The 26756-nt window shown below is 39.3% G+C and overlaps 1 protein-coding gene across 17 annotated transcripts in view; it reads left to right on the forward strand.

Moving 5' to 3' along the window:
• Positions 1–26756, forward strand: part of KMT2C (lysine methyltransferase 2C) — a 298256-nt gene that overhangs the window by 258672 nt on the left and 12828 nt on the right. For 11 of the 17 annotated variants that reach the window (XM_031664996.1, XM_031664992.1, XM_031665006.1 and 8 more), the window contains 14 exons: positions 2868–2946; positions 4942–5005; positions 6821–7053; positions 10402–12120; positions 15110–15319; positions 16238–16402; positions 17832–17973; positions 18122–18269; positions 20167–20345; positions 20473–20609; positions 21663–21912; positions 23021–23160; positions 23594–23701; positions 25440–26559. In XM_031664996.1, the coding sequence (XP_031520856.1) occupies positions 2868–2946; positions 4942–5005; positions 6821–7053; positions 10402–12120; positions 15110–15319; positions 16238–16402; positions 17832–17973; positions 18122–18269; positions 20167–20345; positions 20473–20609; positions 21663–21912; positions 23021–23160; positions 23594–23701; positions 25440–26559 (4694 nt within the window). The remainder of the gene's footprint in view (positions 1–2867; positions 2947–4941; positions 5006–6820; positions 7054–10401; positions 12121–15109; positions 15320–16237; positions 16403–17831; positions 17974–18121; positions 18270–20166; positions 20346–20472; positions 20610–21662; positions 21913–23020; positions 23161–23593; positions 23702–25439; positions 26560–26756) is intronic. The other 6 variants (XM_031665002.1, XM_031665003.1, XM_031665005.1 and 3 more) reach the window with 4 other exon arrangements.

Genomic DNA, 26756 nt, shown 5'->3' on the forward strand with positions numbered 1-26756 from the left:
TAAAAAGATTTGGAAGATTGGATTTCCTGATTCCTCAAGGTATTTAAGTTTGCGCTCTTTTAAATACTTTTACAATTGTTCATGTTAATTAAGATTTTTTTCAGTTAAGACACTGAGTGATTAAGGCAACTATAAATTCAGCTCTAAAATAAAAGGTTCCCAAACTGGTTTTGAATCAGAAAAATAAAGTTACAAGGAATAGATAAGAGGACAGTTGGAAGTTAAGAGTTACAGATTTTTGTCTTTTGTGTCTTAGGAGGAAAATAGAAATTATACCTTAAATAAGACAATAGGATTTATTTCAATATCTGAATTTTTGAAATTATGCCCTCTAAGGGTTATTAACCACAGGGCACTGTTTCTTAAATTTTGATCATGGAACACCATGAGAATTATGTGGTAATTTTTTTTAAAATGCAGATTATTTTGCTCTACTGCAGACATACTAAATAAGAATATCTGGACATGGTTGCCTGTGTGTCTGTATTTTTAACAATCTTCATGAATGAGGCTCATATGTATTACTAATGAGAACCTCTGTCAATAAAGTAAGCATAAAGCCTCAATTTAGTCTAATTATCTTGTTGAAAACTTTTATATAAAAAGAAATGTGGATGATTATAGAATTGAATATAAAATTTGCATGAATTTAAGATGTATATACTTCAAAGAAATTTGAATTCTTAACGGTATAGTTCTGTTCAGTTGTTGAGATACTTTGGACATGGTTAAGAAGCATTTTGGTTTTTGTTTTGTTTTGTTTTGTTTTTGTTTTTTTTTTTGAGATGGAGTCTTGCTCTGTCACCCAGGCTGGAGTGCAGTGGCAGGATCTCGGCTCACTGCAAGCTCCGCCTCCTGGGTTCACACCATTCTCCTGCCTCAGCCTCCTGAGTAGCTGGGACTATAGGCGCCCGCCACCTCGCCCGGCTAATTTTTTGTATTTTTAGTAGAGACGGGGTTTCACCGTGGTCTCGATTTGCTGACCTTGTGATCCTCCCGCCTCAGCCTCCCAAAGTGCTGGGATTACAGGCGTGAGCCACCGCGCCCGGCAAGAAGCATTTTGGAGATCAAAGTAGTGATAGTGGTTTCCAATGATTTTCATTATTGAGCAATACTTATTAACACTATTTGTCTATCATAGAGGTTCCTAACTGTTTTATGTCTTGAATCTTTTTGGATTCCAGTAAAGCCTTTGAAATTCTCAGAATGTTTTATATGCAGAAAATTAAAAACATAGTATTACAAAGGAAATGATTATACTTGAAATATAGTTATTAAAATATGATTAAATTTATAGTATATATGCTCCTTAATTAACAAATTAGCAATAAGCCATAATTTAAAAGTAATGGTGAATATAACTAATCTGTTAGGTGCCTGCAACACTTGATAGGAAAATAATCTGTCTTCTATTGGTGATAGCCGTGGTACTGCTAATAATATTGTAGTTTCTACGTTTATTCAAAACAGAAGGAAATGCTGAGTTTTATTTAGCACTTAGGTTTTTTTTGCTTTTGTTTTTGTTTTTGAGATGGAGTTTTGCTCTTTTTGCCCAGGATAGAGTGCAGTGGCATGATCTTGGCTCACTGCAGCCTTCACCTCTGGGTTTCAAGTGATTCTCCTGCATCAGCCTCTGGAGTAGCTGGGATTACAGGCGCGTGCCACCATGCCCAGCTAATTTTTGTATTTTTAGTAGAGACGGGGTTTCACCATGTTAGCCAGGCTGGTCTTGAACTCCTGACGTCAGGTGATCCACCTGCCTCGGCCTCCCAAAGTGCTGGGATTACAGGCAGGAGCCACCGCGCCTGACCAGCACTTAGTTTTAAATATGGACCTCAGAATTTGAGACCTTCCAGCATCTGATGCTCTTTCAGCATCGTGTGTCCTCCAGTTAGATACATTAGTCATGCATCAGGTGGATGGCTTTCCATTCTGCTGACTGCTTTGTAGAAATGGAAGTGATAGTTCCTCCTCAGAGTAGTGTGATACGGGGAGTTAGCATGATAGACCATGTGTGGCATTTGGATTAGATCATTTAGACCAGACCTGGAGCAGAGGGTAGGGTGATAGATGAATGAAAAACCTGAGTAAAAAAACTAAAAACATACTCTATATCCTAATAGTACTTAAATAGTAATATACAGCATTTGGAATACATTTTGAAAATTGTATGTGTATCTTGATATATTAAAGCTTTTGATAATGCCAGGGGAAATATTTTCATGTCAGCAGTAATGCTTCTGTGAAGTTTTTATAGTTTTAATTAGAATGAGTAACATTTCTCTAAATAGGTTTAACCATGCAGACTCATCTTGGCCAGTGGTCAGTTTTTGATATGCTCTAAAATTAGATATAGAAATGTATGAAAATTCTTAAATTGGGAAATATCTTTTGTTTTAGAATATAAAATAGCTAAGCTGCCAATTAGTTTTTAATAAAGATTGGAATGAGAAAACATTTTCTTAGAGTTTATGTTATAAAACTAAATCAATTTATTTGTATTCTGAAGGCTAGAATTCATTTTATAGTAGAGTGAGGCACATAATAGAGAGTAACACCTCTAGAGTCAGCTTAGCTAGCTTCTTATTGCAGTCCTACTAGTCCTTGTGGGGAAGGTTACGGAATATGTCTGAATCTTACTTTCATCATAAGTAACATGAGGGTGCTAAGAGCACACACCTCATAGAGTTACAGTGAGGATCACATCTGCTCAGTACATGAAAGGTAGGGCTTTAGTGTTTTGATGAAGAAGAAATTGCTACTACTCTTCTCTGGAAGAGAAAACTGTTAAGCACCTAATATAGTTTTTAATAAACAATAATTTCTAAACACTCATAATTTGATACTTGTGTCCCCTGTTTTGACAGGTTCCCTTTTATGGGCCAGGCGGTAACTGGAACTCAGAATAGTGAAGGACAGAACCTTGGACCACAAGCCATTCCTCAGGTAACATTGCCTATAATGAGTCACTCTAGAATGCACACTTTTCTGTTTTCTAGCAAACTCATGCTTTATAGTAAGGCCCCTGCTAGAGAGTAGTATTAGGTTTGTGCAAAAGTAATTGCGGTTTTCGCCATACGCTATTTGCCAATGGCAAAAACCGCAGTTACTTTTGCACCAACCTAAATAGTAGCCTGAGAAGACTGCCAAGACATATTATCAGCACAGCCAAAAATAACCAAAAAGACATTTTATTGCTTTTTAAACAAAAGACAAATTAAGGTTAAAAAAATTGGCTGTGATTTCTGAAAAGGATTTATATACCTAAGGGTAAAAAGTCACTTGATGGGAAAACCAAGTGCTCAGGACTCGTGGTTTTACTTTTATTTACTTATTTTTAACTCCAGAAGGACATTTTCATGTCCTGCATTTTAGAATTAAACCCATTATATTTAAAATGTAAAACTTCTGTAAATACTGGAAAACGGCTGGGCCCAGTGGCTTACGCGAATTATGAGGTCAGCAGTTTGAGACCAGCCTGACCAATATAGTGAAACCCTGTCTCTACTAAAAATACAAAAATTAGCCAGGCGTGGTGGTGCGCACCTATAGTCCCAGCTACTTGGGAGGCTGAGGCAGGAGAATCGCTTGAACTGGGGAGGCAGAGATTGCAGTGAGCCGAGATTGCGCCACTGCACTCCAGCTTGGGTGACAGAGTGAGACTTCGTCTCAAAAACAACAACAACAACAAAAAACTAGAAAACAATATGCTATATTTGTTTTTTCCCGTTTGTCTTTCCATCCTTGTTGAAAGATATGCTATATTCTTAAGCAGTATCTGGGGAAGTAAAACTCATGTAGTATTTTCGTCAATGATTTTTTTTTTAAAAAAGGGGAGCTACCTACTATAGTGTATGTCCTGTTTTTTTCCTTGCCCTGCCAATTATGCTTTAGATTTATTATGCTGATAATTATATTCTTCTCATTATTAAAAGAGGAAACAGAAACCATTTGATATAATGGGAAAAGCATAGCCTTTATAGCTGAGTTTTTTAAAGAAATTCTCGTTCCACTTTGAATTTACTGTGCAACTTTGGGTAAATTCTTTAGCCTCTTGTTTTTTAATCTGTCAAATGTTAAACCAACTGCTTTGCAGTATTGTGAAGATTGCACACAATACATTCTGGCTGCTAGTATAGTTTATAATTATTACCTTGTATACAGCTCATGTTAAGGAGAACTTGTGATAACTGGATAAACAGTTTTCAACATTAATTTGTCAGGTAATTATCAGGGACTTGTGAGATTAATAACTGCTTGTTCAGTCACCAGGAAGAAATAAGACTTTTAACTCAAAAATAAAACTAATTAAATACTTTTTAATTTTTTAATTTTTTTATATTTTAGGGACAGGATCTTGCTGTGTTGCCCAGGCTGGCCTCAAACAGCTGGGCTCAAGCGATCCTACTACCTCAGCCTCCCAAGTAGCTGGGACTACAGGCGTGTGTAGAAAATAAGACTGATATTTTTATTAACAGATTTTTCTTTTATATTTGTGCATGTTAGAGACATTAGTTTTTTTATAAATAACCATGCTGTGGAGTGGCATTTAGTCAATCTGGAACTTGTGTTCGATTGAAGAAGAAACCAGGTAAACTTCATCAAAAAGTGAGATTTTTTATGTGGATCTCTAGCTTAGTGTTAGCAGTAATTGATTTGCCCTGTATTATGTTTCTGATGAATAATCCTTTACCTCAAGTATAATTGTTTTCAGCCCAAATCTAGACAATATAATAGTTCAGAGATAGTAGTAAGAATTCAGAATTAGGTTGCCACCACTAAATTCATTCTACTTTTTATAAAAATCAAAACTTTAAAAGATATCTTAGGAAATTAAAGGGTTTTTTCTTCCATTTCTTTTTCTTTCTTTCTTTTAAAGTTTTTTTCCCCCCTTTAACTGAAATGTGGAATAAACATATTTGTAAATTTTACTTATTTTAGGATGGCAGTATAACACATCAGATTTCTAGGCCTAATCCTCCAAATTTTGGTCCAGGCTTTGTCAGTAAGTATAAATCTAATAAGTTAATGTTTTCTGGGGATTGCTTGTCTGCACTCTATGTGTGCTGTTCTAAACCTGAAGTGAGTGTAGGTACACCAGTTCAAGCCCAGGTGCCCTCCTGTCTTATTAAACATCACTGCCCTATTAGGCAACTCTTCTTCAAGGCGTGTGTTTTCATTGCTTTTTTCACTGTGCATGAAGAATTATAGTTACAGGAAAGTATTTTAATACAGAAAAACCATCTTCCCCATTCTCTTCAATATTGTTGTTGCTGTTTTTGTATATAGATTGGGCACTTTACAATCTGTAGAATTAAATCACGTTTTGCTCTAAGAACTGTCTTCCTAAGTGACAAGGACACTAAATGGGAGAAACAAAGGGATTATACTTAGCAGTAAGTTGGGTTAGCAGCATGGTGTAAAGGTCAGGTATGCAAGGTGCCCCTGAATCCTTTCTAGTTATTTGCAGGGGTCCCAAGGTGGTTCAGGATAGTGTTTAAAGTTCTCCCCAAACTGAACCTTTCTGAAATCTTCAGACTGTTTAGCTAACTTTTTTTTCACCATTATTTTTCATTTTGCTCACCTCTGCTCTCCTGGTTCCAGAAACCAGAAAGGCTTTCCTTGCGGTAGGTCTCATTCTACCAGAAGCAGAACTTCTGAAATCTTGTGAAAAAGCCTGTTCTTAAAAAATGCCCTTCAAATTTAGTAGACTAGATTTCAAGTTCATACATGTACTGGAACTTCTGGGTTTAGGAACAAACCCAAAGTCTGACCTTTTGCAATTCCCCCTACATTAATTGTTATTATAATTTGAATACGTATTTGCATTAAAAACAAGTAAACAACTATACCAACTGGCTTTTTCTGGCTTTATTGTGCCCATTGGCTTTGGTTGGATTCTTAATGTATGACAATATTCTGTTATCATTGATGTTATTTTCAGCGAATGTCCTTCTTAGAAATGTATTTATTCATTTCTTTGTCTTGTAGTGAGTCAAAAAGGTATATTCAGAATTTCACTACATACGATGACTTTTTTTTTCCCCCCCTTGGACTTGGTGTCAATGAAGTAAAGTGCCCTTAAAGAATAAAGAAGAGAATATTGGTACAAAATGAAGAGATACAACCATTTGGGGAGAATTAATGGCAGTTGTAAAAGTAGAAAATATTTTGCTTGGTTAACTCTTCCCTCCCCTTATTTTAAAAAATATAAACTACAAAATAATAATTACCAATGTTTTCAACTTATGGATTTCCTTTATAAGTCATGGACTTTAAATTATTCCCTTTTAAAACATTCTGGGTTCCCTTTCTCTCCATTTAGAATATTTTTTCGTTACTAAGAAATAGGAAAGAACTTATAAACTCAGGAAAATTAACATGGGAAGTGATTTCCTAGTCTATGCACTAGACCTTAATGGGATATGTCTTTGTCTCTTCAAAATCTGTAAAGTTGTGTTCATAAAATGCCTGTATACCTTAGTATGTAGTTTGGCTTGTGGGTTAGAGAATTTGTTTAGTAAAAAAAGAGAATTTCATTACATAAGTCTTCTGCTTTTCCAAGATTGGATTTGTAATATTTATAAGTGCTAAGTTAACCAGCATCTTAAGAATGTTTATTCTCTGGCTTTCTCAATTAAATATTTTTCTAAAATCTGATATTTTATTACATAATGGTCTAATATTTAGTATTGTGTTTTCAAATTTCCTATTATATGGTCATGGTGAAACTACTTCCTTACAAAATAGATTTGTGTAGCTTATTATAATGTTGGACCCTTTAGAAAATTAACACAACTGAACTTTAATTTTTCCTCAGATGATTCACAGCGTAAGCAGTATGAAGAGTGGCTCCAGGAGACCCAACAGCTGCTTCAAATGCAGCAGAAGTATCTTGAAGAACAAATTGGTGCTCATAGAAAATCTAAGAAGGCCCTTTCAGCTAAACAACGTACCGCCAAGAAAGCTGGGCGTGAATTTCCAGAGGAAGATGCAGAACAACTCAAGCATGTTACTGAACAGCAAAGCATGGTTCAGAAACAGCTAGAACAGGTAATAAATAGGTTTGCAAAATAGAAACCACCAACAATTAATGAGTAGAATGTTTTGGTATGTCATTCATTAGTGACTTTGACTAGTGATTTTTTTTGACTAGTAGTAAATGGCATTAAAAGTACATTGCCAAAAAGTGACAGCTCTGAGACCCCTTAGTAACTGTAGCCATAACAGCACCAATCATTTACTTAGAGTGATGGTCATAGCACATACTCAATAAATGACACAACAGAGATTGAGTCTCATAATTTTGACTTCGAAGAACAATTTTCAGCCTTGGTATAGTTAGAGATGTTGTTTTTTCTGCACTAAGAAATCACTGCAAAGACCATGTTTCTATTATACATCATTGAGAGTATTCAACTTAACTGAGGACCGAGCTCATGAGGAGATACTGGGTTTAGTTGGGAATAAGAATTGGGGGCCCAGGAAGTATTTTTGTTCACTTGGAGTTGGTATTATTATTATTTCTTAATGTTTTGGTCTTAAAATACATTGGTATATCTTACGTGAAGGACTCATTTTAGAAAAATAAAATCCTTTTGCCATTATCTTCTGTTATAAACCAGATGTTTATCAGAATGTTCAAACTGAATAATATACTGGAAAAGAAGAAACACGTAAAAATTTTATTTAAAATAAAACAATAGTGTACAAAATGGGGTCAGAGCCAACTCCTAGGTATATTTACCCAAGTAAATTAAAAACTTAGGTTCAATTCAGGCACAGTAGCTCATACCTGTAATTCCAGCACTTTGGGAGGCCGAGGTGGGTGGATCACTTGAGGTCAGGAGTTGGAGACCAGCCTGGCCAACATGGTGAAATCCTGTCTCTACTAAAAATACAAAAATTAGCTAAGTATGGTGGCATGTGCCTGTAATCCCAGCTACTTGGGAGGCTGAGACAGGAGAATCCCTTGACCCAAGGAGTCAGAGGTTGTGAGCCGAGCTTGTGCCACTGTACTCCAGCCTGGCAACAGAGCAAGACTCCATCTCAAAAAAAAAAAAAAAAAAAAAAAGATGTGAGTACTCTCTATAATGAACACTGTAGGAAGCACTTCCGCTTATGTTGTCTTATCTACAACTTTCTGAAGGAGTTAGTATTGTCACCATTTTTTTACAAACTGATTTTACAAACCATTTTATAAACTGATTCATTGTAGAGGTTATAAACACTGTGTACATGTGGCCAGGCGCGGTGGCTCACGCCTGTCATCCTAGCACTTTGGGAAGCCGAGGCGGACGGATCACCTGAGGCCAGGAGTTCGAGACCAGCCTGGCCAACATGGCGAAATCCATCTCTACTAAAAATGCAAAAAATTATCCAGGCATGGTGGCAGGCACCTGTAATCCCAGCTGCTTAGGAGGTTGGGGCAGGAGAATTGCTTGAACGCTTGAGGTGGGGGCTGTAGTGAGCCGAGATTGCGCCATTGCACTCCAGCCTGGGCAACAAGAGCGAAACTCTGTCTCAAAAAAAAAAAAAATCCCAAAAAATACCCCCACTGTACATGTTTGCTCATAACTATTAGATTAGGGATTTGGACTCAAGTGTCTTATCTTCAAACCGCAGCTACCACAATAACGTACCAACAATAAGGTGATTATAATTCCAATTGTTTAAAACTAAGATTATTCCAGAATGAAAGTTTTCTTTTCTCTCTAAATCTACTCTCTGGGTTCATGTTTACTGTAGGTTAACATTCTTGTAAAGATATGTTTAATAAAGTTTTTTTTTTGCAGCACTTTTATTGCCTTCTGGCATATTTGTACATGGTCTTTTGATAAGGGCCTAATTTTTGCATATCCATGGATCAAATCCTATTTAGAAGCTAATACTTGAAAAATGGGATACATCATCTATTACATAGTTGCCAAAGATCCAGTGTAATCATATTAAGATAAGCAGTTGATGGTAATGTTTTAAAAAGTATTATAAAATATCATGGGAAAGACATGGATGACCACCTTATATATCCCAGATGCTGTTATAGGTGCTTTCTGTACTTTCTTACTACTTCACCAGCCAATGGTAATTTCTCAGTTCTAACCAGTAAACTGGCCAGGAAAAATAAGAAAATAAAATAGGTGTTACACAACTGTTGAAGAAGAGATCAAACACCATTATTTGCAGAAAATACTGGTTTACCTGGGGAACCCAAGAAAATACTTTGAAAAACGATTAGAACTACTGGGTTTAGCGTATTAGCATATTTGTCTAAAAACTGAATGATGTTGAAAGACATACACATCATTTTGCATTCCTTCTTTCCCTAGCTTGCTGAATGAGATGGTGAGGTCCTCTGGAACATAGATTCCATTTTGATTGATATTTGGTCTGTAGTATTGAGCACATTGGGACACAAAGGTTTTTGGAATGAATTAATTGATATTACTCAGCTGTTATATTAAGGGACTGTTGCCGGGCGCGGTGGTCTGCGCCTGTAATCCCAGCACTTTGGGAGGCCGAGGCGGGCAGATCACGAGGTCAGGAGATCGAGAGCATCTTGGCTAACATGGTGAAACCCCGTCTCTACTAAAAATACAAAAAATTAGCCAGGCATGGTGGTGGGTGCCTGTAGTCCTAGCTACTTGGGAGGCTGAGGCAGGAGAATGGCATGGACCTGGGAGGTGGAGCTTGCAGTGAGCTGAGATCGTGCCACCGCATTCCAGCCTGTGCAACAGAGCAAGATTCCGTCTCAAAAAAAAAAAAAAAGAGACTATAGACTATTCAAAATGCCACCTCAGAGCTTGTATAGATTTAAAAAATTATAATTTGAATGTTAGCCGTTAAATTGAAAGTGTTCTATAAACTTAGTCTTTTTCATCTGGGCGGGTGGTGTGATACTCATGCTGGTAATTCATCTTGTCTTAAAATGTTGTACAATTTATATATTTAAGAAATGAAATCTTAACATATTTAAATGATTCAAGTTTGAGTTAAGTCTGTTATTCTAACATTGTGTATTAATGTAATTTCTAGAACATCAAAATTAGCTACTTGTGTAACTTTTTTATTGTATATTTTTGATGTATAGTATAAATAGTACATATGAGTTTCACAAGATTTTAATACTTATTTTACAAAACCGTTTTTGATATTTCATATGTGAAGCGCTTTTACAGATAACTTTATAAAAATCCTGTTGTTAAAGAAAGATTGATAGTCGTTAGTTAAGGCTCATCAGTTCAATTTTTTTGTGACTTTTGCAGTTACCCAAGCAAAATATGTTTGCTTCTACAGGGCCAAACTGCCCTCTGTATAACCTCAACCAAAGTCATCAGCCAGTGTTTTACTTCAATACCTGTGCTGTATATAAATGAGTAATGAGGCATTTTGTTATTCCAGATTCGTAAACAACAGAAAGAACACGCTGAATTGATTGAAGATTATCGGATCAAACAGCAGCAACAGCAGCAGCAATGTGCGATGGCCCCACCTACCATGATGCCCAGTGTCCAGCCCCAGCCACCCCTAATTCCAGGTGCCACTCCACCCACCATGAGCCAACCCTCCTTTCCCATGGTGCCACAGCAGCTTCAGCACCAGCAGCACACAACAGTTATTTCTGGCCATACTAGCCCTGTTAGAATGCCTAATTTACCTGGGTGGCAACCCAACAGTGCTTCTGCCCACCTGCCCCTCAATCCTCCTAGAATTCAACCCCCAATTGCCCAGTTACCAATAAAAACTTGTACACCAGCCCCAGGGACAGTCTCAAATGCAAATCCACAGAGTGGACCACCACCTCGGGTAGAATTTGATGACAACAATCCCTTTAGTGAAAGTTTTCAAGAACGGGAACGTAAGGAACGTTTACGAGAGCAGCAAGAGAGACAACGGATCCAACTCATGCAAGAGGTAGATAGACAAAGAGCTTTGCAGCAGAGGATGGAAATGGAGCAGCATGGCATGGTGGGCTCTGAGATAAGTAGTAGTAGGACATCTGTGTCCCAGATTCCCTTCTACAGTTCTGACTTACCTTGCGATTTTATGCAACCTCCAAGACCCCTTCAGCAGTCTCCACAACACCAACAGCAAATGGGACAGGTTTTACAGCAACAGAATATACAACAAGGATCGATTAATTCACCCTCCACCCAAACTTTCATGCAGACTAATGAGCGAAGGCAGGTAGGACCTCCTTCATTTGTTCCTGATTCACCATCAATCCCTGTTGGAAGCCCAAATTTTTCTTCTGTTAAGCAGGGACATGGAAATCTTTCTGGGACCAGCTTCCAACAGTCTCCAGTGAGGCCTTCTTTTACACCTGCTTTACCAGCAGCACCTCCAGTAGCTAATAGCAGTCTCCCATGTGGCCAAGATTCTACTATAACCCATGGACACAGTTATCCGGCATCAACCCAATCGCTCATTCAGTTGTATTCTGATATAATCCCAGAGGAAAAAGGGAAAAAGAAAAGAACAAGAAAAAAGAAAAGAGATGATGATGCAGAATCCACCAAGGCTCCATCAACTCCCCATTCAGATATAACTGCTCCACCGACTCCAAGCATCTCAGAAACTACCTCTACTCCTGCAGTGAGCACACCCAGTGAGCTTCCTCAACAGGCCGACCAAGAGTCGGTGGAACCAGTTGGCCCATCCACTCCCAGTATGGCAGCAGGCCAGCTATGTACAGAAGTAGAGAACAAACTGCCCAGTAGTGATTTCTCACAAGCAACTCCAAATCAACAGACTTATGCAAATTCAGAAGTAGATAAGCTCTCCATGGAAACCCCTGCCAAAACAGAAGAGATAAAACTGGAAAAGCCTGAGACAGAGTCATGCCCGGGCCAAGAGGAGCCTAAATTGGAGGAACAGAGTGGTAGTAAGGTAGAAGGAAATGCTGTAGCCTGTCCTGTCTCCTCAGCACAGAGTCCTCCCCATTCTGTTGGGGCCCCTGCTGCCAAAGGAGACTCAGGGAATGAACTTCTGAAACACTTATTGAAAAATAAAAAGTCATCTTCTCTTTTGAATCAAAAACCTGAGGGCAATATTTGTTCAGAAGATGACTGTACAAAGGATAATAAACTAGTTGAGAAGCAGAACCCAGCTGAAGGACTGGTAAGTGTAAATGATAAAAATGACAACTTTTTTCTTTTGTTTTAAATTATACTTACAGCAGATTAGTACCAACAACTATATTTCCACATTATTCTACAACCTTTTTATTCTAAAGGACCATTTCTTATTTTATCATTTCTACCTCTCTGGAACCCATGTTTTTACTTATATCTAAACTATATTAAATAATAATTTGTTTACTGTTTTTTAAAAAGCAAAGGCATGTATTGCATTTCATATGTAATGTGATGTGTAGCAACTGGTTGATATGACTAAAGCAAAGTAAATGTCTATGTACTTTATTGTAAATAAGTGATTAATTTCCATTAACCTCTTTAAAATATAGAGGATAGCCCATGCACTCCTATGAATACCCTTGGCACTCTTAGGGATACCACACTGGGAACCTATTGTGTTACAGTGTTGTATTGATACTTAACGTAATGTTACATGTAGATATTATTTTGTAGTTTTCCATGTATTAACAGTTTTAAGTTATTAACATTGAATTTGCTTTTTCTTTCTTTTATATGAAGAGCTAAGTCGTAAATATACCTTTACAAGAATCCCTCCCCTTTATTTCAGTTAACTTCATTAAGATATTTCCAAAACTGGAGTTTCTGAGTCATGAGAATTGGTCTGTTTAATAGCTCTTGCCTGTTTTATCTTTCAGAAGGTACAGTGCCATTACCAGTACATTCATAAAGCTGTCCTAGAGAGCTTCTCAAATTGGATTTTATTTTCATATTTTAATTAAGGGTGGAGTGGTATATTTAGTTGTCCAGTTTTTTCGTTTTAAGATTGTTAATGAAGCTCATCTTTTTGCAAGTGTTGCTCTTTTTCTTGCCTTTGACCATTCAGTAAAGATTGAGTGTTGACTTGATAGACCTGTGTAATTATTGTAAATTTTAGCAGTTATGCTTTTACAGTTATTTGTCACCAGTAAATACAGCCAACTCTCCAGCACAGTCTCCATCCACTTTCTCTAAGACATCTTATACCCGGAGGAGTATTGAATAACTTGCAGTCTTCTGTCTTTTTACCCTTCTATGTATACCACATGCTGCTGCTTCTGCCTCTTCTGTTCTCCTTTCTTATATATGTCTGGCCAATATATTTTTATCTTTTAAAACGCAGTTCTTGAATCATCTTTTTCCAGATACCTTTCTCACCTCTTCCAGTCTCAAATATGTGTTGATGCCCATGTTCTCACATAGCAGTTTCTGTTGTACCATTTCACATTATTTAAATAGCTCCTTGAAGGATGTAGACTACATTTTGAGCATGTTTATATTAAAATTCGTGCTGTATAAGAATGTGTAATGCTATGGGGAACAACCACATGTCAAGTTTAAAAATGTAGGCCCCCCCTAATTAAAGTGTGATTTAAATAAATAAGTATATATATATGTATATAGTTATTTAAGTCTATATATACACATATATAATTAAGAAATTTTTAGGTTCTTGCCCCTCAAAGTGCAGTCCTTGGGGATCTGCAGCATCCACATCGGGTGGGAGCTTTGTAACATGCAGAGTCTCCCGCCACAGACCTGCTTCTCAGAACGTGAGACTTAGCAAGATCCCCAGGTGACTCCTGTGCATCTGAAGGTGGAGAAGTACTGCTGTAGGCCGGTGATTCCCAAAGCTAAAGTGTGAGGATCACCAGCAGGGCTTGTTAAACCAAGATTGCTGGGCCCCAGCATTTCTGATTCTGTTGGTGTGGGTGGGACCAGATAATCTGCGTTTCTAAACCAGTTCTAGATGCTGCTTCTGCCCTGGAGACTCCCCTTGAGAGCCACAGAACTAGCCTGGAGATGAGTAGTCGGAGCCTGCTTTCGTCTCCCTCCATGAGCTAAGAATGGCTTTTACATTTTTAAATGGTTGAAAAAAATCTAAGGAAGAGTAGTATTTTGTGACACATAAAAATTACACAAAATTCAGACGTGTCCGTGAATTGTAAAAGTTTTATTTGAACACAGCCAAGCTCATTTTTGTATGAATTGTTTATAGCTGCTTTTGAAGTACAAGGACAGAGTTGAGTAATTATGCCAGGGGCTATATGGCCTACAAAGGCTTACAATATTTACCATCTGGCTCTTTACATAAAAATGTTGCCATCCATGCGCTAAACTATTTAGAATATAACTGGAAACTAATTTTCAGAACCCTCAAAGATTCAATGCAGAATTCATTACAGTAAGTTCAGCTACTATAATTGTCTATAGCAAAGTATTGCTGTTAAATTTAGAAATAATGGAGCCTGAAAATATTCCTTTATTTTAAGGTATTGATAGGACTACCCTTAAAGGCCTTTTCAGGGCTTGGCTTATTCTCACTTTGTAATGATAAATATAAAGAAAAGGTTTATTTGTTATCATCTAGGTTCTCTCCCATTGACTTTAAGTATGTGGCCATTATTTTTCAGTCAAATATAGTTGTGAACTAATTTGAAGAAATGCTGTTTTTTCTTTTTATTGTTGTGTGGTGCTATCTGTTCTCTCACCTAAGATGCATAGGCTATAAAGCTTTTCTGGAGCCTGTGAATTGTTTCAGCATACCTCATATTTCACTAGTTCCTAAGGGGAACCAAAAATAACTCACCAAGACCACTATGCAGAGGCTCCTACAGCCATCTACAAGCATCTCCTTCCCTTCTGGAGTCAGTGAGCAGGAATAAGGGGCTGCAGCCCCAGGGAGGTCAGCATGAGGGGTAATGCTTTGCCAGAAAGGGCTATGGCCTTACTAATGAGTTCTGCTCTTTCCTCAAGCTTTGCAGCTTACTGATTTCCATACTTGAGAATAATGTTTGAAGAAAAGGATGATATTTTCGGAAAACCAGCATTTGACACCACTCTATCTTCCCTCCTTATTTAATTTTTAGTGGCATGTTAGGATGGTGCATCATAGCTTGGCACTGAAGTAGCATGAACTAAAAACCAAATGTGCAAATTGTTCACTTATTTCTTACCCTTTCCAATTACATTAGCAAACTTTGGGGGCTCAAATGCAAGGTGGTTTTGGATGTGGCAACCAGTTGCCAAAAACAGATGGAGGAAGTGAAACCAAGAAACAGCGAAGCAAACGGACTCAGAGGACGGGTGAGAAAGCAGCACCTCGCTCAAAGAAAAGGAAAAAGGACGAAGAGGAGAAACAAGCTATGTACTCTAGCACCGATACGTTTACCCACTTGAAACAGGTGAGGGTGAGTCATTTAGAGCAGCCCCTTTAAAAAGTCAAGGATATAGGCCGGGCGCGGTGGCTCATGCCTGTAATCCCAGAGCTTTGGGAGACTGAGGCAGGTGGATCGCTTGAGGCATGAATTCGAGACCAACATGGCGAAACCCCATCTCTACTTAAAATACAAACGTTTACTGGGCGTTGTGGCACACGCCTATAATCCCAGCTACTTGGGAGGCTGAGGCATGAGAATTGCTTGAGCCTGGGAGGCAGAGGTTGCGGTGAGCCGAGATTGTGCCACTGCACTCCAGCCTGGGTGACAGAATGAGAATCTGTCTCAAAAAAAAAAAAGAAAAAAATTCAAGGACATGAGAGATCAAATGCTAAAAGACATCTGAACAAGGAACCTAGTAGACTTTTTCCAAGCAGAATTGCACCGTATCCTATTGGCATCTGAAATTTATGGTGATACAAATAGATTGATAGGTGATAGTCAAGATTTTCTTACGTTCATAAGGAGTAGCCTCAGTACCCAGAAAAATCTATCCTCAGTACTTTGTTGTGACTCTGGATCCAAAGAAATGCATTGTAAATTCTATTCTTACACCTCTGTAGTTGTCACAGAAAGTGGGAGACAGTCGCTAACAGTGCTGTTGGTGGTACTCAGCCTCGGTTTATGCCCCCGTTCTTGCTGAGCAAAGATAAGAAATATGTTTTTCTTGTTAGACACCTGGCAGCGTCCATTTAGTACAAAGCTTATTTTTAAGTCTCAAAGGTCTGTAGTCTCTCTCACTTATTCCAGCATTTTGATACTTGAAAATTTTAAGTCTCATTTTTCTGAAGCCTTATTCAGCAAAGTTGCTTCGGGTCTTAGAAAGTTGAGCTACACTGAGTCCCTTTTATCATGTACATTACTCTTAAATGTGTTTTTTAATAGCAGCTCTCTCTGCTCCCTCTAATGGAACCAATCATTGGAGTGAACTTTGCGCACTTTCTTCCTTATGGCAGTGGCCAATTTAATAGTGGGAATCGACTTCTAGGAACTTTTGGCAGTGCTACCCTGGAAGGGGTTTCGGACTACTATTCTCAGTTGATCTACAAGGTATGTTTCTCTGCCAAGGTGTTGTCTTGTTTCATCTTTGGGTAACATGTCAGAATTGATAGGCTTGTCTTGTTTTTGTATCTAGTTTACACTTACTCTTCCAAGTTTTATTAAAACAAGTTCAGCTACAGGGTTACAATTTTACCTGAAGTATTTCTAGCATAAACATTTGAAGTTTTTTTATAGGTAAGAATACAAATTGCAAGAAATATCTTATTATGTACTTCCATGGTAATGGAAATCCTTATTTCCGTATAACCTTTATTAGCTCCTAAAATGAATTCAAAATCATTATAAATGGTGGGGATTTTTAAAAAGCAGGTTAGTATTTTACCTTGAAAAATGAAATTAAACAATTTTAAATGTATCTCATCTAATAATTTAGGTATTACAACTAATTCCTAGACTATTGTAGGTTTATTTTATTTTATTTTTTTATTTTTGAGGCAGGGTCTCGCTCTGTCACTCAGGCCAGATTGCAGTGGTGCAATCTCAGCTCGCTGCAATCTCTGCCTCCCAAATTCAACCAATTCTAGTGCCTCAACCTACCAAGTAGCTGGGAATACAGGCATGCAGCACCACGCCCTGAGGTCAAGGCTGCAGTGAGCATGATTGCACCATTGCCCTCCAGCTTGGGTGACAGAGCAAGTCTCTGTCTCCAAAAAAAAACCTATCTTAACTCTTACAAGTATCTTTTCTTCTGGCATAAGCTGTTCTCCAACCTTACTTTATCATCATGAAATTCTTTATCTTTACAAAATTTGTAATTTCACCTTGCACTTGATTGACATGGTGTTATTGGTAGATTCCAACTCTCTCCTTGAGAAACCAATCAATCAGTAAATGACAACTTGGTGGTAACTGTGAAGCTGGGAGAGGTGTCTGAAGAGGAACTACATTAATGATTTTGTTACTTTAGTATTACTACTGTTGCTTCTTTTAAAGGTCTTAGTCAATCCAGATTCTCATATCTCGGATGTGAGTTGTATTACAAGTTTAAGACCAGAAATTCTTAAGCTTTTCATAGAACTGGGACGTATCTTAATGATAACTTAAAGGAAATTTTGATAATTTTTTGCAACTTACTGATTGCATTTTAAAGTTATCCTTCACTAGCTATAACCATGAAACTTGAAGAATTGCATAAATAAAATCAGGTATAAAGAAAATTAGCTTCTTAATTTCAGAGCTTAAGTAGTCAAGTTGGATAAAGTAAGCAAGTTGATATGTCCATAAAATCACGAGAATCTGTTCCACTAAGAAGCCTCCTGGCCTTGTATGTATTATTTTTCTTAGTGTGCAAGGTACCTCTTGATTACATTTCTGTAGCCTTGCTTCTATGTGCATAAAATTCACAGAACTAAGTTTTAGCAAGGTCATTGCATATTTGCTCAGTAGCATATAATTTAAATTTTTTGGTCTCCTGCAGCAGAATAATTTAAGTAATCCTCCAACACCCCCTGCCTCTCTTCCTCCTACACCACCTCCTATGGCTTGTCAGAAGATGGCCAATGGTTTTGCAACAACTGAAGAACTTGCTGGAAAAGCCGGAGTGTTAGTGAGCCACGAAGGTATGATTATAGCCTCCAAATTTCACACCTCGGGAGAAATGTACCTCTGCCAGTTGTGTATTGTGAAATGGCAATATAATTGTAAAGTTCTACCTGTTTATCAGTGTTGACTGAATGTATTTATGGTTTTGTGTTTTTGCTTTTCCAGTTACCAAAACTCTAGGACCTAAACCATTTCAGCTGCCCTTCAGACCCCAGGATGACTTGTTGGCCCGAGCGCTTGCTCAGGGCCCCAAGACAGTTGATGTGCCAGCCTCCCTCCCAACACCACCCCACAACAATCAGGAAGAATTAAGGTACAGGTTATTTTTTTCTCAAATAATTCTTAATTATTTCTTTTTTTTAAAAAAGTATGTTTGTGGCATAATGTCTTTAGGAATAGCATGTAAAAACATTTGAGGAGTAAAATTTGGTGAATCTTCAGGATTTAAAGTTTTTAAGACATTGTTACCATTAAACATAATTAGTTTGCATTTTTTTAAGCTTACATCCTATAGAGAGTTACATGACAATAATCTAATAGACATTAAGGCAATGGAAAATCTCCATGCAACATATTTCAGAGATCATTGTCCTTTAAAGGCTATTAATGCAATTTAGTGTTGTTTGTAGGTGTCTAAAATGAAAGAGCAGAAGTTGCTGATATCAGAGAATGCTGTTGTGGAAGAGAGTTTAAGAACTGTCTGGGGTTTAACCTCTTTGTGTCAGTTCTTTAACTGTAAGATTCTCATTGGGGAGAATCAAGTTCCCTTAGTAGATAATTGCTGCCCAACTCTTTAGATCCAGAGGGTTCTTACAACATCATCAAATAATTCTCTCTTCCTTGGAAAATCTGCCCACTACCCTCTCTTTGATCAGACATTTATTTAACCTAAGTCCCTTACTTTATTAATGGGGAAACTATGGACCAAAGTGGAGAATAATCTGTCCGGATTGAGGATCCAGGTCCCCTTTCTACTGTACCTCAGCAGGTCAGCCTTTCTTGGGTCTCCTGCATGACAGCAACTTCTCTGCATGAGGAGTGGGAGACAGCAGCTCCACAGGGTTGTTCTGTGACTCAGTCTGAGACCTCACAATTGCCCTGGTAGACTCGAACTTGAACTCAATAGGAGGGACCAGTCTTTTGTTTTTCTCACCTCACTTAAATCAGTTAAGAAAAATAAGGGCCGATGAAGTCAATGGCCAAGCTTTCTCCTGTCTTGCCGGTGTAAAGAGCAGCAGTAGGACGGCTGTTTTCCCTGTCTGGTGTGTGCAGTAGGACGGCTGTTTTCCCGGTCAGCTGTGTGAAGCAGGGTGGCTGTTTTCCCAGTCAGGTGTGTGCAGTAGGACGGCTGTTTTCCCAGTCAGGTGTGTGCAGTAGGACGGCTGTTTTCCCAGTCCGGTGTGTACAGGTAGGACGGCTGTTTTCCCCAGTCCGGGTGTGTACAGGTAGGACGGCTGTTTTCCGTCAGGTGTGTGCAGGTAGAACGCTGTCTTCCGGTCCGTGTGTACAGGTAGGACGGGCTGGTTTTCCCGGTCCGGGTGTACAGGTAGGATCGCTGTTTTCCCGGGTCCGTGTGTACAGGTAGGACGGTTGGTTTTCCTGGTCCGTGTGTGTACAGGTAGGACGGCTACTTTCCGTCCGTGCTAGCTATGCAGGACGGCTGTTTTCCCAGTCAGGTGTGTGCAGGTAGAACGGTTGCTTTCCCTATTGTATGCAGGCGTGTGCAATAGGATGACTGTTTTCCCGGTCTGGTGTGTGCAGGTGTGACCATTGCATATGTGCTTGGACTGCTGTTTCCTTTTTAAAATCTTTTTAAAGTCTTCCTTTTTAGTTAAATCCAACCAGCAGCTCTTTCCTTTTCAAGCTACAGGAGTGCTGCCCTAGGCTCAACGATCTGGGATTTTGAAAAGGGGCTTTGATGCTTTCTGTGTTATGTGCTAATCAGAACATCTTCCTCTTTGGCAGGTCTTCAAACTTTGGTGCTGAAGCTTTGTTTAAAAGGAAGCATACCATTTAGATTATTTTGTAGCTAAATGTTGTTCTTGTATTTTCTTCCCAGTGTGGCTCTGAGCTGATTCATTTGCTGTGCATCGTATAGGTGCTGCTGCCAGAGTATCCTTACAGCTGTACTCATAGATGTCAGCAGGGTTGGCACAGGAAGCCCTCACGGGTGGATTTGCACACTTTGATGGTGTGTTTATTTTTTTTAGGATACAGGATCACTGTGGTGATCGAGACACTCCTGACAGTTTTGTTCCCTCGTCCTCTCCGGAGAGTGTGGTTGGGGTAGAAGTGAGCAGGTACCCAGATCTGTCATTGGTCAAGGAGGAGCCTCCAGAACCGGTGCCATCCCCCATCATTCCAATTCTTCCTAGCACTGCTGGGAAAAGTAAGAAAAACACTTAACCATATTATTTCCCTTTACCCTATGCCAATTTACCAATGTAAATATTTTGATTTTGAAAATCCATTATTAACACTTTTTTCCTCTTTTTTTTTTTCTGTCTTTTTTTAAGGTTCCGAATCAAGAAGGAATGACATCAAAACTGAGCCAGGCACTTTATATTTTGCATCACCTTTTCGTTCTTCCCCAAATGGTCCCAGATCGGGTCTTATATCTGTAGCAATTACTCTGCATCCTACAGCTGCTGAGGTAAAAGATTAAATGACTTCTTAAACAGTATGTCCCCAATTTTAAAAGATGGGTCAGGTGTCTACCGTGAAACACACACAACAGGATCACTGAGGATGAAGGGTCAGAGAGCAGGGCTGATGCTCACTGCAGACCTCCCACCTGCCTTTGAGTGCCATCCTTTGTCACTGAATTGGTCTCAGCCTACGTCAAGTAAAAAGGGAAATTAGAGCTCACATTTTCTTATTAAAGGATGTATACTTCAGAGAACTCTTTTTTTTTTTTTTTTAAATAGAGACACGGTCTCCCTCTGTTACCCAGGCTGGAGTGCAGTGGCACAGTCATAGATCACTGCAGCCTCAAACTTCCTGGGCTGAAGTCATCCTTCTGCTTTAGCCTCTTCAGTAGCTAGGACTACAGGTGTGAGCCGTCATGTCCAGCTCAGAGAAAAACTTCTTTATAACCGTTAACAGAGAAGAAAATTAATGAAAAAGAACTTTATCAACAATAACAGTTTTGCAGAAGCAATAGAAATGTTCTTAAAGTAGCATCTGCTTGTATCAGACACTAGTAATTTGCTGAGGATTTTTTATTTTTTTAACTCTGAATTCTGTGAAGACATTTCAGTAGAGACCAAACTAAAGTCCAATGATGTGATATTTTGGTTATCAACAAAATACAGCAATAGCAAGACCTTTGTCTGTTCTTATGGGTTGTGTCACATTTGGCCAGAGCTGGAGGGAAGCCCATGGAAGTAAGCTTTCTGACCACCTGTGGGAACTGACGGGCCTGTCCGATGTTACAATACCTAAAATAGTTTAATGTGTTCCTAGATATTTAATGTTAATTGGAATCCCTTTAAGAGGATTTCTGTTCATAAATTTTGGTTTTTTTGGATATTGGTTCGTTAGAGCTAATTTTTTTCCTGAGACTCTTTGAGTCTAAATAAAATTTGTTGGATTTTCTTAGAATCTATGTATCATGCAAAGAGGATTTATCCTAAGTGTGTATTTTTCTTCAGTGGTTCACTGTTGCCTTCTGGGTGAATAACACAGCATTTGCATTTGGTTTTAGAACATTAGTAGTGTTGTGGCTGCGTTTTCCGACCTTCTTCACGTCCGAATCCCTAACAGCTATGAGGTTAGCAATGCTCCAGATGTCCCATCCATGGGTTTGGTCAGTAGCCACAGAATCAACCCGGGTTTGGAGTATCGACAGCATTTACTTCTCCGTGGGCCTCCGCCAGGATCTGCAAACCCTCCCAGATTAGTGAGCTCTTACCGGCTGAAGCAGCCTAATGTACCATTTCCTCCAACAAGCAATGGTGAGCTAATGAGCTTTTTGTTAACCCCATATCCATTCCTGATTCAAAAGTTAAGCTTACTCTTTGAGATACCGATTATCTTTTAACTATGGACAGGTAACATGCTGGTGTATAGTCCTTGGTGAACTCTCCATGTGTGGGTGTTCTGTTTTCTGTGGTGTGATTTGACCTCTGGTGCTTTGGCCTGTGTATTCTGTCATGCTGTCACCATGTGGGTGCCAGCCATCTGCGCAGGCTGCCAGAAGTAGCCTGTGATGGGCTTGCCCTCGAGCAGCTTTTGTTCTTCCTGCCTCCCAACCCCCATCCCACTGCTCCTGGGCCACCTGGTACAGATGGAGCTGGCGACCTGACGTGGGTTCTGTTTCCCGTTCTCCACTTTCCATCCTCACCTCCCTCTTGTTTTACCTCTGCACCAGCTCTACAGGGCCTTTCTCTTCCCACAGAGGTGTTCATGCCTCCCATCTCTGAGAATGGAACAACTTCCTTAGACCAACCATGATGTCGCTTTCCTTCCTGCTTTGCTGGCAGTCTTACAAGCATACTCAGTCCAGGCCCTGGCTTCCTCCTCTTGGCTTCTAGCTGTTTCTGTCACTTTTTCCCTGTTCTTTTTTGCCTTCACACTGCACCTGAATGATGCTTTCTAATTCCTGACCTTCTTATCGTTGGCCTTGGCTCTTTCCTCATTTCTGACTCTGTAAGTCACACTTACTTAAGACTCTTACACATTTATTATTGTATCTTTCATAAAATGTTTTTTTTACCATCTTAACCTGCAAGCAAAAGTAATATCTGTTTCCTCCTCTGTCTTACTTTGCACTTAGACTGAATAGTAATCTCTCTTGGCGACTTAGTTTAATTAGATTCTTCTTTTATACTGCCATTGTTTTCCCGGCTATTTGAGAATAGGAATGTTTCTTTATTTTGGCCCTAGTGTCAGATAATTGACTCTGTAACCATTGCTTAAAAGATAAGTTTTTTTAATTAATTAAAGAATAATGTAAAGTTAATGAACCATGTTGTAATGAGTTGATGTTACATAATTTTTCACCATGTGTCACCTTGTGTCATTAGTCAGTTTTAATTACTAACAAAAGTTGATTGCCTTTAGGTCTTTCTGGATATAAGGATTCTAGTCATGGTATTGCAGAAAGCACAGCACTCAGACCACAGTGGTGTTGTCATTGTAAAGTGGTTATTCTTGGAAGTGGTGTGCGGAAATCTTTCAAAGATCTGACCCTTTTGAACAAGGTACTTTGCTATTCCTTTTATGACCCCACCTCCTACCTCCAGCGAAATTGTCCTTGGCAGTGTCTCTTCCAACATCAGAGAGAGACACCACTTATGATGGTGTGATGGACACATGTTCCGGGTGGTGGCATCAGCATATGTTAGACGTGCTTGAGCTGAACACCAAAGACCTACAACAGGCTGTTAAATGGAATATTATGAGGACTACATATTTTAAATAGAGTGAACTGTGGACCACATAGTTTGGTTCTGTACGTGTATTTTCTCCCTAGCCAAATTATCACATGCTAAATATTGGGACATAGTTTTCTTTCTGCTATTAAGGTAAAGAATCACTGTCGCTTTTGAATATAACATAAAAACAATGTATAGATCCTGTTTTTATTAAATTTTGATTTGCTGAGATTCCCACACATTTCTCTTTGCTTTTCAGGATTCCCGAGAAAGCACCAAGAGGGTAGAGAAGGATATTGTTTTTTGTAGTAATAACTGCTTTATTCTTTATTCATCAACTGCACAAGCAAAAAACTCAGAAAACAAGGTGAGATGAGGATAATCTCAGCTGATAACAATGTATAACAAGTGATTTCTGTTCTGGGCATGTGGGAGTGAATAAACAGATGTGTCCCTGCCTTCATGGAGCTCTGTGTGGGAAATCCAAGGCAGATGCTGTCGCGGCAGAGGAGGAGAAGGTGTGGAGAGCCTTGAGTCGTGCTGCCCTTTCAACTTAGTTATTTGACAAAAGTGGGCGGAGTTACTTTTTAAAAGTTAAGTAAATAGAACACTAATACTAAAATCTTTAATTTTACCAGTTTAATATTTTTTTTTGAGACAGTCTCGTTCTGTCCCACAGGCTGGAGGGCAATGGCACATCTCGGCTCACTGCAGCCTCCGCTTCCCGATTCAAGCGATTCTCCTGCCTCAGCCTCCCGAGTAGCTGGGATTACAGGTGCGCGTCACCATGCCCAGCTAATTTTTGTATTTTTAGTAGAGATGGGGTTTCACCATGTTGGCCAGGCTGGTCTCAACTCCTGACCTTGTGATCCACCCACCTCGGCTTCCCAAAGTGCTGGGATTACAGGTGTGAGCCACCGCACCTAGCCATAAATATCTTAATCAGTATTTTAAAATTACTTCTATTGATGTTACCCCGATAGGAAAACCTGTTTAAAGATAAAATTTAAGACTATTCATGTGCATTTTAAGAGAAAACATTTTGCTCACAGTATGGTGAAAGAGGTCTGCTTTACTTAATTTTGTGTAATTTGAGTGTGTCCCACTGAACAGTTGACACAAATGATACGTTCGTAATCATGTTTTGAAGGAAGCTTTTCCTTTACATTATTACTGCCAGTCAGTCCTCCATCCAGGTTATTGCTCTAGTATGTCTTTCACAGAAGAACATTCTGAAGACTTCCTTCTAACAGGTAGTTGTGTATAGTATGCCTGTAATAAAATTCAAGCTATATGACAGATAAATTTAGACCTTAAAATGTATCAGCTTAAATGCAGGGAGGTTTTTTTCACCATATAGTTTAAGTTGATTGCAGTCCCTGCCTGATTTGGTGTGAGGCATGTCTTTTTTCAGGTACCTTGTCAGGATTGGGGCATGTGAAAAGAGGGCAGCCCCCATGGGTTGGTTTTTATTAGTTTATGATACTCTGTACCATAAAGTAAATAAGCTATTGGAGATTTCCTCTCAGCTCAACTCTTTCAGCAGCCAGATCAGAGCTGAGAAGCCTCAGAGAAAAGTTAATATGATCCATTTGTTGACAGGGGCTCCTTCCCTTTCTCTGACATTTACACCAGTTGATTAAGCCTGAGATTAACAGATGTGAATTTTAGAGAGGAGATAAGCTCTCAAGAAGTGATGTTGCAGCATTCTTATTTGGTTAAACAAAAAACACTGTTCCGTTGTACAAATTATATTAGTTCTTCTGAAAGCATTGTGGTTTTTTTCTTTCTTTCTTTCTTTTTCTGCTTTTAATATAGTTAGAAAGGGGATTGTCCCAGAAAGTATAAGAACAGAATATTCTCCAGAATTATGGCTTTGTGGAAAAGGCCTGGAAAGGATGCGGCACAGCTGCCGTCACCCGTTCTCTATCCCTGTGCACCTTAGAGCATGGTCAGTTTCTGCGATGCGTGAGCCCCAGCACTTACTGCTGACTCTCCCTCAGGTCACACATCCTCTTCAGTCATACTGCTCAGTTTCTTAACAAGAATTGCTTTTCGGGCTTGTGAATTATTTTTCTTTGTCATGGTTTCTTTCTGTTGCCCAGGAATCCATTCCTTCATTGCCACAATCACCTATGAGAGAAACGCCTTCCAAAGCATTTCATCAGTACAGCAACAACATCTCCACTTTGGATGTGCACTGTCTCCCCCAGCTCCAGGAGAAAGCTTCTCCCCCTGCCTCACCGCCTATCGCCTTCCCTCCTGCTTTTGAAGCAGCCAAAGTAGAGGCCAAGCCAGATGAGCTGAAGGTAACAGTCAAGCTGAAGCCTCGGCTAAGAACTGTCCATGGTGGGTTTGAAGACTGTAGGCCGCTGAATAAAAAATGGAGAGGAATGAAATGGAAGAAGTGGAGCATTCATATTGTAATCCCTAAGGGGACATTTAAACCACCTTGTGAGGATGAAATAGATGAATTTCTAAAGAAATTGGGCACTTCCCTTAAACCTGATCCTGTGCCCAAAGACTATCGGAAATGTTGCTTTTGTCATGAAGAAGGTGATGGATTGACAGATGGACCAGCAAGGCTACTCAACCTTGACTTGGATCTGTGGGTCCACTTGAACTGCGCTCTGTGGTCCACGGAGGTCTATGAGACTCAGGCTGGTGCCTTAATAAATGTGGAGCTAGCTCTGAGGAGAGGCCTACAAATGAAATGCGTCTTCTGTCACAAGACAGGTGCCACTAGTGGATGCCACAGATTTCGATGCACCAACATTTATCACTTTACTTGCGCCATTAAAGCACAATGCATGTTTTTTAAGGACAAAACTATGCTTTGCCCCATGCACAAACCAAAGGGAATTCATGAGCAAGAATTAAGTTACTTTGCAGTCTTCAGGAGGGTCTATGTTCAGCGTGATGAGGTGCGACAGATTGCTAGCATCGTGCAACGAGGAGAACGGGACCATACCTTTCGCGTGGGTAGCCTCATCTTCCACACAATCGGTCAGCTGCTTCCACAGCAGATGCAAGCATTCCATTCTCCTAAAGCACTCTTCCCTGTGGGCTATGAAGCCAGCCGGCTGTACTGGAGCACGCGTTACGCCAACAGGCGCTGCCGCTACCTGTGCTCCATTGAGGAGAAGGACGGGCGCCCGGTGTTTGTCATCAGGATTGTGGAACAAGGCCATGAAGACCTGGTTCTAAGTGACATCTCACCTAAAGGTAACGTCTGCCATTCACATGCTGTGCAGACTACTTACTCTGATGTCAGGCTAACGAATGCATTTTGTCAGTTTTTCATGTTTGTCTCGTGTTCATTTTATATTTTATAATGTGTATTTTTCATTTACAAATGCCAGTCTTCTTTGTGTTCTCACACCTTGCTCTCTCTGCTATACAGTTGTCTAAAGACTTTCATT

This window comes from Papio anubis, chromosome 4, assembly GCF_008728515.1.
Source record: "Papio anubis isolate 15944 chromosome 4, Panubis1.0, whole genome shotgun sequence".
Lineage (NCBI taxonomy): Eukaryota > Metazoa > Chordata > Mammalia > Primates > Cercopithecidae > Papio > Papio anubis.